The sequence below is a fragment of the Pelmatolapia mariae genome, linkage group LG1 (genome assembly GCF_036321145.2).
Source record: "Pelmatolapia mariae isolate MD_Pm_ZW linkage group LG1, Pm_UMD_F_2, whole genome shotgun sequence".
Lineage (NCBI taxonomy): Eukaryota > Metazoa > Chordata > Actinopteri > Cichliformes > Cichlidae > Pelmatolapia > Pelmatolapia mariae.
Genome location: NC_086227.1, coordinates 11,860,999 through 11,873,061, shown reverse-complemented (window position 1 = coordinate 11,873,061; position 12,063 = coordinate 11,860,999). Strand labels below are relative to the sequence as shown.

Below are 12,063 nucleotides of genomic sequence, written 5' to 3'. Positions count from 1 at the left end.
CACATTGTGCTAGGATCCTTTCCACCCTTTACTTCTGCTAAAAAAAACACAAAGAAAAAATTTGAATTGAGTTTAACTGAAATTTTTTAAACACCCTCCTGGTGGTCACTGGATATACAGTTGAGGCTTTGCTTCCCCCTTGTGGAGAAGGTGTGCAGAGCAACACGCAGAGCACTCATGACCTGCCAGCACTTGAGTGAAACTGTGAAGAAGACCCCTAGTGGATCTCAGACTGCCCAAATAACTCAGCACTGTGCTATTTTATTTGTTTGGAGAAGAATAGTTAAATTAATCTAGCCCTTTATTCCAAAGCATTCATGGCATCAGTCTACGTGCTGGCCAACCTGTTATTAGTGGATGACCCAGTGTACCTCAAAGCCACACAAGGAGCTCTTAGCATTATTAAAAGACATGAGTAATGCCAGTTATCACATGCGACTAAGAAAAATCAGGTCTTTCAACCCAGTTGGTGTTATTTTACTATTAGGTTATCTATTCTTGCTTCTCCACTCGTAAAAGTCTGTAGTGTAAGTGGAGATCCGACTCTGGATCAGTAATATTTGAAAAATGGTAAGTTCTAATATCAAAATGTTATTCTCTATATATTATGGGTCATTAAGGTAGTTTTTGCATAGCATACAATAACAATGTCAACTTTTTTTGGCAAATTTTCTAACATTACATGCAATAACTGTTGCTGTTTTATAGCTGTTAGACGTTTTATAGAGGAAAAAAAATTTTTTTTTTAGTGTGTCATTATTCTATGCTTTTTAAAATAATTTATATTTTTTTGTTTTGGGTAGAGGCAGGATGGTACAGTGTGCATTTTTAAATGATAAAAATTAAAAAGCTGTACAATGAATAGATCAGTTAAATTTAACAATAAATTAAATGTAAAATTAATTAAGTTTCAAAAAACCCCAAAACGTATGAGACTGGGCTTCGATGTAGGTGGAGGTTTAAGGGTGGTGGTTGTGCATCGACTGCCTGTATTCAGTGAAAAACATTACAGTATTACTATTTCCATGTAAACTTAAGTTAACAAACAACCAAACTTAGACAACAAAACCCCACCCAGTTTGATAAGGGCGCCTTCATTGGCCCGCGCGTCTGTAAATCCGTTCCCTCTTTATTTGGCGCGTGCCATTGGTCAGCGGTGACGACAATCCTGAAACGTGCTCCCGCCCACCGAGCGGATCAAGTTTGAATGAACAGCAGCAGCCTGCTCTGGAGGTGGTAGTTGCATTTGCAGTAATTATTAAAAGTGTGTATCGTATCACGGGGTGAGCCTTTCGAGGATGGACATGAAGAAAAGAATTCACCTAGAGTTGCGGAACCGCACTCCGTCAGACGTAAGTTGGCCTCGCGGCTCGCTGTAATAACGCTTCACTCTCGGCTAATGGAGAATATTTCGCGTGATGCCTTGGCGTGGGGATACAAAGTTTCTTCCAAGTTAAAAAGATGATGGGGGACGTCGGGTCACATTGTTGCTTTTGCCGTCGTGTTTACAGCGGGCAGGTGCTCCGCGGGTCCGCTGCTTGAACTTTTTAGTGCGGCTCCAGCTTCACGTTTTAATGTGCAGTTTGAGAATGCACCACAGCTTCTTTTTTAATGCCAGCGGTATAAACAAGGCAAGCAGTGTGAGAAGCCATATTTGTAACTTTTGATCCACGAACCCCGCGTTGTCGGGATTCTTGTTTTTAGTCGTTGTCTGAGGCTCAGTGTGCATGCTTGGACTGGGAAATACGTTCACCTAAAAAACACAGTTTAAGCCGTGCACTTGGCGCGTTGAGGATGCGAGCACTCAAAGTCGTGAACATTATCAGTGATGCATAAAGATCACAGCCTCGAATTATCCCCTTACAACTGCAGACCGCTGCTATAGTTGCACAAACCGTCCGGTTCAAGTCGTTTATGTCTGCAGGGAGCAGCTTTTTACGCTGGGGGAGCCTGCAAACCTCCATCCGGAGTCACTGTGCGCACAGATGGCCGAAATAAAAGCGCCGTTACTGTGGACCGTTAGCGGCCACCAAGCTGCGCGAAAAAACCCCACGCAGAGATCAAAAAACGAGCTACGCCCGACTCATTATCAACTGTCGTGTGGCTATTCACTCGTTTTCATCGGGATTTCTCGAAGCTTAGGCGTCCCAGCTCCCCCGGTGAAAACAGGGGGGGAAATCGTCGAGCCGCGCTGTTGCTCTAGTTTTCCAGAACTAGGACAAGCCGCCATTTTACCGAGAAACAAAGGCTATTCGAAATACACCGAAATCCCGTTCATTCGACACAAACGACGAACCAGTCATCATACCTTCGTGTTAATAGAGGTCTATACACACCATCAGTCCAATCGGCAAGTGTTTAGCGCGAGCAACAATGAAAACGTTTGCCTGGCAGCTATCTAATCGGCTTTAGCGGCCCCTCCTACTCACAAATGACCCTGTGCACGACTCGTAGGTCTGTTTGGCTCCGGCTTGTTTTGACTAATGTGCATCTGCGTCGCTCATAGCTCACGCGCACGTCTCTTATTGCGCTTTAAACACGGCAGCCGTACTTTATCGCTTTCTTACTAATGTGTCAAAAAAAGAGAGATAAATGTCATATTTACGTAATGGAAAGAGAGTCAACGCATCGCGATATTTACAGCGGTACAATGCGCGCTGACCGCTGATGGACAGTGGGGTTTTTTTTTTTTATAGTTCCGGTCCTCACTGCTGATTGGCTGAGTCACGTTCAAGGCCGAGGTGAAATATCCGATAACAGCCCACCTGTGACCGCATATCACACTATTTAAATATCAGTGCGCAGGGCCAAAATTAACGCTGTTGCTGCTGCTACACTGAAGTGTGGCATCCGCCCAGTGCTGAGCTGGTTTATCTGTAGGAGGACGTTTGTTTATTTTCTTCAGATTTATTTATTTATTTTCTTTAAAAAATGGTAAAATGAAATCAATTTAAATGTTTATGTGTGTATATATATTTTTACAATTAAGAGCTGCTTCCAAATATTGTTGATACAATTTAACTAAAGTGTCAAAGACAAATGTAGTAATGAAAGTAAAATGTGTCTTGAATTTACAGAAATGTATGGATTTTTGTTGGTATGTGCTTGCTTTTCGTTAGCATTTTTTCCTGTCATTGCTGACTGCTGTAACAAAGCAACAATGTATTGCGTTGATTGGGATCAATGAATATGATGTTTTCAGTTTGACAAATTCTAACCATTTTAATTTTTTGATTACGCTTCAGGTCAAAGAACTAGTGCTAGACAACTGTCGCTCAAATGAAGGCAAGATCGAGGGTCTAACAGACGAGTTTGAGGAGCTGGAGTTTCTAAGCACAATCAATGTTGGTCTGACGACAGTTGCCCACTTGCCGAAGCTAAATAAACTCAAAAAGGTGGGTGCTTTTCATCACGTGACAAATCTCTGTAGCTTCAGACTGTAAAGTTTTGCAAGGTTTTGATTATTTAATTGACCAACAGCTTGAACTCAGCGATAACAGGATCTCAGGAGGGTTGGAAGTTCTGGCGGAGAAGTGCCCCAATCTCACACATCTAAACCTCAGTGGCAACAAGATTAAAGACCTCAGCACAATAGAACCACTGGTGAGTCCCAGAAATATTTGAGGGGGGAAAAAAGCACAACATGCAAAACAGCTAGTTGTTGTTTATCAAACTGGATTGTTTTTGTTTGTTTTTTGTTCTGATAGAAAGAACTGGGGACCCTGAAAAGCCTAGATCTGTTTAACTGTGAAGTGACAAACCTGAACGAATACAGAGACAACGTGTTCAAGCTATTACCCCAGCTCACGTACCTGGATGGGTACGACAAAGATGACAAAGAAGCACCCGATTCTGATGCTGAGGTCTATGCAGAGGGCTTGGACGATGATGAGGAAGATGAAGATGGTATGTCCAAGACTGCGTCAGGTCTCATGTATCTCTTTGGGCCGCTAATGATGGCGTTTATATTAACTGACCACTTTCACCCAGATGTAGATGATGAGGAGTATGATGAAGATGCAGCACCGGGAGATGAGGAGGAGGAGGAAGGAGAGGATGAAGAAGAGGAGAATGAAGAAGAAGAAGAGGAAGACCTCAGTGGAGAGGTGAGATGAGAATAAATGAGATATGCTTTTTCTAATAGTTATATAGAAATGCTGTTGTTAGTACACCGTAGACTGGTTGCCATGGTGAATCCCGCCTCTCGTCCTCTGGCTTCAACTCCACGAGACCCGGAAGTGAATCATCTCACTAACTTTGCCTTGTCTTTTAACAAAGGAGGAAGAGGAGGATGATTTGAATGACAGAGAGGTTGACGATGAAGATGACGAAGGTGAGCAACTTCTCCAAATACATAATAAGTGCACACGCTTGATGCTATTCTTTATGGTGCACTGCTTTTGTTTTTCTTAACCTTTATGAATTAGCAAATTTAAATATGCCCTTTGGATATTTTACACATGGCGTTAACATGGAGAGATGCTACAGTTTCTGTGTCCACTATATATACACCATGTATAAACCAGAGACGGTATATAAAGGATGGGAGTAGACACAGTGACAGCACCTTGTAGGTCGTAAACTCATGTTTTGAAGCCTTGATCTTCAGTATTATGGTTTTGCAAGCTTGTCTTTTGGAGAGCCAGAAATGTCTGTAGAATGCTAAGTTAATGCTAAAAATGCTTAAACTTAGCCACTATGGCTAGCACGCTTTGTTAGCAAGGTGCATTTCAGAGTGTATTGGTATCTGTGCACAAACAGAGGTATTTTATAGTTAATGGAAAGTAATGTACAAATAAATATGGAGCTGTCCCCCCCAAAGCTATTATATTATTACTTTCTTTAATTGTAATTTCATTATACTGTCGGAAACGGGTCTCTCTTGTAAATGTAGAAATAAAGGTTAAATAAAATAAATATAGGGACTGAATCCTTTGGGAGTTAGCCTCTAGTGGCCATTCAAATGATTTGCAGTTTTCACCCCTGTGTGCTGGCTTCATATTGAACCTCAGAGGGATCTTATGTGTGCGTGATACAAACAAAACAGGGAGACAAGTGTGAAATGAGGACAAGGATAATATGTTTTGGTCATGTGGAGCTTTCTTCATCTGTAATGCTGTATTTGTCTTATAAATGTGACTTTTATTTCTTATTTATTTTTTCTCAGAAGAAGAGCGAGGTCAGAAGAGAAAAAGGGACCTGGATGAAGAAGGGGAGGAAGATGATGACGATTGAGAGTCTTCTTTAAGCTAAGTTGTGAACTGTTTTTAACTTGTATCTCCCAGTCACTTCCCAACAGCCCCCATGTATTTTTTTCCCCTCAGTTTCATATTGCAGTAGGAGTGGGTTTTTTTTGTTATTGGCCAGTTAGGTAGACGGGTTTTCCTGAAGGGAAAGAAAAGGTTACATTTGTGTACCTTTGACGCCCCCGTGTTCCAGTCTTTACTGTCCACTTTTAACTGCTTTGTGGACACCAGTTTTGTAATATCAAATAATAGCAAATATAAACCTTTTTGAGAGATGTTTTTGTTTCCTCACTGTTTGTGTAAGACCAATTTCTGATGTATTTTAAGACTGCCCCAAAAAGAGGAAAAAAAAGATAAAATCAAAAAAAAAAAAAAAAAAAGAGTGCATGTCTAATACATTTTAAAGTCAACTACTGGATTCATGTATGGCTGTCCTCTCCTCGTCTTAAACTTTTTGTTATTATTTTTTAATTGTATTTCTTTTCTTCTTCTTTTTTCTTTTTAATGTAAGTTATGTGTTTGTAGTGTCACCAGTATGCCAATACTCTCTGCTGTCCTGGTGTGAAACTTCTGTCTGAACATGCACAGTGTGACCCTCACGGGACATATTTTTAAATCCTAGCAAAAAAATGTCTGCCCTTGTCAAAGCTGCTCCTCCTCCTCTTAAACCCTCAGCTTTGATAGTTCGGAAATTACGTGTTCTTGTAAATAATGACCAAATCTATTTTTTTGTATTCTCTTTGATGACGGCAGACATTGAACAGACAACTGAGGTGAAACTATGAATTGTAATAAGATATTAAATATGTATGCTGCTTTATCTAAGAATACGCAGTGTGAAATTTCTTGAATTTGAACATAACTTTGTATGCATCATCTTTCCATAAGGACAAAACATCAGAGCTCATTGTTGCTTTCTTTGCCCCCCCCCCATGTTCTTTTCTGTGACACACACAGATGGCAATGTTTGAATTTTGTGCTGGTGGTGTAGAGAAGTGCTTGATTTAAATGGAGGTTACAGCCACAACGTATGTGCATCGAAAATTTATTGTTGCAAAATGTAAACTCTGGAAAACGGTCAGCTGTTTGGACCTTGTTTTCCTCCAGTATACGCAATGGTCAAATTGGCCTACCTCAGTGATTTTTCACTACATGTTAAATCCACTGTCATCAGCTGATTTCTTTCTTTTCCCCTTCCATTCACTTCAATAAATCCCTTTTATATATGTGTTTGAAGTTTGTGGTCCTTGTACAACACAGTTTAAAAAAAAAAAAGTGTATACAGAATTCCAGGGAGTGATGACAGTTGTTGATCGTCTACATGGAAAATCAAGAAAAAAAATTTACAGAATGCCTTTTTTTTTTTTTTTTTCACAATACTGAACTCGTAGTATGTATACGCCTACAGTACATTGCTACCATACTAAGCAAATCTAAGTTGGGGTTTACTTTGAGTCTGCAGCAGTAACTGTTTGGTCAAAAATGTCATGACCAAACAATTACTTGACCCGTCTCCTGTCTGTCACTGCAGCTCATCGATCTGTCTACTTTCACTGTAGCCTTTTATTTAACACAGATATTTACCACTGTTCAAGTCTTCATTGTAAGGGCTCATCTTTTCTTTTCTCTAGCTAAAGCTATGAAGCTTTGGCCCTTTATGTGCCTGCGATGATGTTATGAGGAAAGACTTGTGACCTTCAGTCCGTAACTCGCTGTTAACTTACTATTTCCGTCCTTGTCATGCATGCAGTGGAATTTCTCGAGCTCGGCTCTTAAAATAGTGCCAATTAAATTTGAATACTCTCAAATGTAAAGCTGAACGAAAACAAGGTCTGAGGGTAAAACCGAGGCAGCGCAAATTTCTCCTGTATGTGTTGTCGGTATGGGTGGAGGAGAGGCACGTCACCTGAAGTCTTGAAAGCAAAATTACACGGCTACAGACAAACATTTCTCAGTAATAGTAATATACTTGGTTTAAATGTCAAATGGTTGGTTATTATTACAGTTTGCACTTTTAAAAGTAGGAAATTATATAGCTTCATAACTTATCTGAAGTTACGTTGTTGGAGACAAAGAGCTAAGAAGAAATGATACCTTTTTAAGGTGCCGTTTCACACAAGTCTTGCACCATTTCCACCGGAAACATTCAGCAAAATCTATCAAGCATCACAATCATTACTTGCGCAGTGTGTCATACAAAAACAAAGGGATTAAGAAATATACATGTTATTAGCTAAAAAGGTAAGATGTGACAAATAATAAATAAAAGCAAATATACATTACCCCCATCATCAAAATTAGCCCTAAAAACCAGTAACAGCCAGCAAAGCTTCCCTCGGATCCATGTCTCCTCCGCTGCGTCCCCATTGTTTAAATAAAGAGATACCTGAACAAAGTGAACTATGTGCTGTCCTTGGGAAAAGACTGTCTGGAGTAGCTAAGTGTCAGTGTGACAGAGTAAATCTCTAGCCACTGTTTGTAGGTAGGTAATGGGATAAGCAGCCCGGTGGGAAAAACATGGTCCATGTCTGCAAAGCTCTCCTCGTCCGCCATTTTGAGATAATGTTGCAGCTCGCTGCAAACTGGGTCCGCAGCAGGGTCTAAGGCCTTGGGGAAAAAAAAATAGGAGCAGTAATAGTCTTCTCCAGTTTTAACCTCAACATAAAAATTACAATTCGGAGGTGGTTTGGTCAGTACAGGACTTTTTTTTTTTTTTTTTTTTTTTTTTTTTGTGCATGGTGATCAAGGCATTGCCACATGGACAAGAGGGTAGGCAAAGTGAGACGAATACCTAGGCGGCGTGAAATAACACTTAACAGTTTGCTATATCAATCATTTACATTTATAAAAACAGAAAATACCAAAATTCTCTGCATTCTATATCAGCGATTTAATGCTTAAGTGGCAATCCCTGATCTGTCATGCCTCATTACTTGTATTTGTCACTACTACAATATTCCAGTATTTGGATCAGTTAACATTATCCAATGGTTACCATGTTATTGTGTGCACTACGTGGAACAGCAGGAAGAATGAAGTTATGATATAATGAAATATATCAAAAAAGCAGGGCGAAGGGCTCAGAAGGGTGTTGGAGGTCAGAAGTGGGGGGCAAAGGAAGCGAGGCTTTGCCAGTCCAGGAGTCTAAGAGGTCAGGCGTTGTTGGGGCTAACGTTCTTCAGGTTGTTGAGCTCGAGTTCCAGCTGGCGTATTCGGACGTCCTTGGTGGTCAGTTCCTCCTTCAGCCGCCGCAGCTCATCCTGCTGCCAGAAGAACATCCGCAGGAGCTGTGTGGAAAAGGTGGGAAACACGTGGAAGAACATGAGCACAACGGCAGCTCTCAAAACAAGGAAAGAGGACACTGGCAGGATGAAGGACGAAACATTTGGTTTTAATGGCAAGTTGTGTAAGGCTGGGTTCATTCTCAGCTTTTTCTGAAATCAATTTTACCAGTACATTATGCTCTTATGATCGAAAGCTGTGGAACAGCTACTACATGGACCCCATGAGCCAAAAGGTCAGACTGCTCTAAAAGCTTAGTTTCTGATTTTTTCTTTTAAGTATTTTTTTTACTATTCAAACTGTATGACAGTGGATATCCAAAAAATGGTCACCAAAGGCTTTTCAGTCTTACAAAGGGCAGCCAATCAGAAGAAAGCTGACTCAAAGGGCGAGCGCTAAAATGGCATGTTTCACATGTTTCGGTTAATGCATGCATAATGTAATAAAGATGACTTTGAACTTAGTATTATACAGAAGAAAAGGAAAGAAATGCATAGAGATCCACTTTAAGTGAATCAGTTGTACAACAAAAACAAGTTGCGGTTCAGTTACAGCGTTATTAGACTCCATTAAAGGCTGCAATTATTTTTTACACTGGTTTATATTAGATACTTGTCATCCTTCACACACCTCGTTCTCTGTCCTGGGTGGTACGTTCTCCAGCAGGTCGATCCCATTCACTACCACACTCTTCTTTTCCTTCACCGGGACCTTGAACACCACCTGGTTTGGCCGGTGGTAACCATCCTTCAGGGACATCAAAACTGGGTCTGTTTGAAAGCAGGGAGAAAATGAACTTTTCCCTGAGCATGTGAAAACCAACACAAAGCAGTAAGAGGCTTAGGCCGTCCACAGATCAACACCAGGGAATCTACCGTTTATCCATGCACGTCTTCAGCTCTTCAGGACATCCACATATTCAAGTCTTTAGTTGTTCTAAAACATGATTAGGATATGGATTCAGTGCCTAAAGCAATTTCTTAAGTTACTAAGCTTTTGTTATCCAGACTTCATCAGTATTTCAGTATCAGTATTGGGTTAATTTGTTCTCCAAAAAAAAAAAAAAAAAATAGTACCTCAGCCCATGTCTACACACAAATAATGAAGACACAACTTTCTTCAAATACAATTTAAATATTTTAATATTTAGTTTATTATTAATTTAGTTTATAAATATAAACTAAACAATATTAGTTATAATAAAACCTCCTGTAGGTCATTATTTAATCTTCCAAAAAGCACATTAACCAAAAAATCTTCACAAATCTAAATAATTAAATGTAAATAATTCAAAATACTGACTGGAAAGCATCTCTTATTTTAAAAATTTCCTTTACAAAATAGTGACCATACTATAGTTTTAATTGCCGAGCATATTAAAATCACACTCATGAAAAAAACCCATGTCGATTTAGATTGATTCTGATTCAGTGAAATACGCGTGGTGGTAAGAACAAAATTGGCAGGTGTATGGGTTTTGTGAATTGGATGGTAATGCACATATTTTTTGTGCAGGGTAAGAATATTTCTGCACAGTGAACAAGGCCCACTGAGAGCAAACACAATGTGAGAAGGAAAGAACGATACTTTCAAAACATACTTTTAACATCCTGAATTTCATTTCTCTTCGCTTGAATAATCAGACCGCATCTTATCTTTAATACCTCTCAGTAGCATACCACCCCAATAGTGCACTTTACCTCCAGACTGCCGGCTTACTTGTGCTTCCAAGGATATTTAAAAGTAAAATGAGAAGCAGAGCCTTCACTTTTGTCTTTTGTCCTGTATTCCTCCTCTCACCCCTAACTGGTTGCGGCAGATGGCCCCGCCCCTCCCTGAGCCTGGTTCTGCAGAGGCTTCTTCCTGTTAAAAGGGAGTTTTTCCTTCCCACTGTCGCCAAGTACTTGCTCATGCTTGATTGGGGTTTCCTCTGTGTTATTGCTGCCTTACAGTATAAAGCACCTTGAGGTGATTTGGCAGTATATGAAAAAAACTTAAATTGAACTGAATTGCATTAATGTTCACTTGGTTTGAGTTCTTATTTTAAAGCTCCATGAAACATGAATATGAAGAGCTTAGATGTTGTATATCACTGTCTTACAGCTGGTGTCTACAGTTAAAATGGAGGGTAGCACCTTCATCTATCTGACAACTCTCCTGTCGAGGCAGCTTGGGTTCAGGGCAGACACTCTCTTTACTGGTATCAGATCAGATGACCCAGTCCATTAGCCATGCTGCTATAGGCCCGGGTTCTTTGGGGACTGCCCATGAAGCACTGATCACTTCTCCATCACTCCCTTCTCTCTTACTCCCCATGCATTTTTATGCCACTATTAAGCACAACATTTACTTTGTCATCTCTGTCCTGTAGTTTGTGCTTTATCTTGTTTTTGTTTACCATCTTTCCACATTTCTCTCTGCTCATTTCCCCCACCCCAGCTGATAGCTGAGACCAGCTAAAGTTTCTTCCTGCTAAAATGGAGTTCTACCTCCCTGCTGTTGTCAGTTAGAGGATTATTGAGGATTTTCTCTCTAATACGCTTACCGTAGAAGCTTGAGATGACTATTGCTGTTAACTAGTGCTGACAATATAGTAAAGTTTAATGTTAATCAACTGGACTGGATTGCATCAATTAAAATAAATCAACTGTGGGGATTTTTTTTTACCATGCTGGTGATAAGACAAGCTACATGTTGTCAGTGCATGATTCAGCAAAACAAAAACACTCAGTGACTGAAGTTTGCTGTAAATTAATCTACATTAGCCTTGTTTACTTGTTAGAGGCAACCTTGCATGCAAGTCATCATGGAAATCAGTTGCAGCAAATGAATAAGATGCCGCTCCCCTATTAAAATGCTGCTTAACAAGCCAGACAAGTGCGTCTCTGACGGGTTGCTTACCTCTATCAATTCCGCTCAGCCACTCGCTGGCCGACAGGGCTGGTTCTGTTCCTGCCGTCATGGGGTAGATGTCCTCCTGGTACGTGTCTGACTGTAAACAAACATTTTCAGATGTCTCAGCATTTGCTCAGCACTGCTGATTATCTCAACGTTTGGATGTCTTTGGTAAAGAGTTTTTATCTCAAAAAATTACATAAGGTTTTCGATAATTTTCCAGCTTTTGACTTTGAGATGCTCATTCACCAGTCTGCTTTTAAACACACGTCTTAAGTCAGATAAATGGTATTAGATTAATTATTCCTGTTCTTGTTTCTTCTTGCTCTGATTTTGTATTTGTATTCATCACACACCAATGTATTATAAGTCCAGTGTTCCCAAGAGGTGTTGGCTAAAATCTAACAGCCTTTTTTACTTGTTAAATGCTGGTTAACATCTGCTGAAGATGTGACTGATAATAACAGAATGGAGTCTAATTTCATTCCCACTCACCCTTCTTGGCACAATCATGGAAATGGGCTCAATCAAACCCTTGAGGGTGACCAGTTTGTAGAAGCGGTACACCTCGCAAGCTGCCACATCCATCCCGTGCTTTGGCATCACACCTGCAGACAGGAAAGAGGCATGTGGTGACGGT

General features: G+C 40.2%; 2 protein-coding genes across 4 annotated transcripts in view; one reads left to right on the top strand and one right to left on the bottom strand.

Annotated features, from left to right (window-relative positions):
- Positions 1-943: 943 nt before the first annotated feature.
- Positions 944-6,472, top strand: anp32a (acidic (leucine-rich) nuclear phosphoprotein 32 family, member A). 2 transcript variants are annotated; one of them, XM_063472273.1, is made up of 7 exons: positions 944-1,352; positions 3,246-3,395; positions 3,481-3,603; positions 3,708-3,906; positions 3,991-4,106; positions 4,279-4,333; positions 5,171-6,472. In XM_063472273.1, the coding sequence occupies exons 1-7, from the start codon at positions 1,299-1,301 to the stop codon at positions 5,233-5,235; spliced, it is 762 nt and encodes a 253-aa protein (XP_063328343.1). In that variant the 5' UTR covers positions 944-1,298; the 3' UTR covers positions 5,236-6,472. The 2 variants fall into 2 exon arrangements, with proteins under 2 accessions (XP_063328343.1, XP_063328333.1); XM_063472263.1 differs by having other exon boundaries at positions 952-1,352; positions 5,168-6,472.
- Positions 6,473-7,193: 721 nt separating this feature from the next.
- The window catches only part of coro2ba (coronin, actin binding protein, 2Ba), a 43,147-nt gene continuing 38,277 nt past the window's right edge, over positions 7,194-12,063 (bottom strand). For both annotated transcript variants that reach the window (XM_063472244.1, XM_063472253.1), the window contains exons 9-12: positions 11,919-12,031; positions 11,430-11,520; positions 9,159-9,298; positions 7,194-8,533 (exon numbers count right to left, since the gene is read on the bottom strand). In XM_063472244.1, coding sequence (XP_063328314.1) covers positions 8,399-8,533; positions 9,159-9,298; positions 11,430-11,520; positions 11,919-12,031 — 479 coding nt within the window. In that variant the 3' untranslated portion in view covers positions 7,194-8,398. The remainder of the gene's footprint in view (positions 8,534-9,158; positions 9,299-11,429; positions 11,521-11,918; positions 12,032-12,063) is intronic.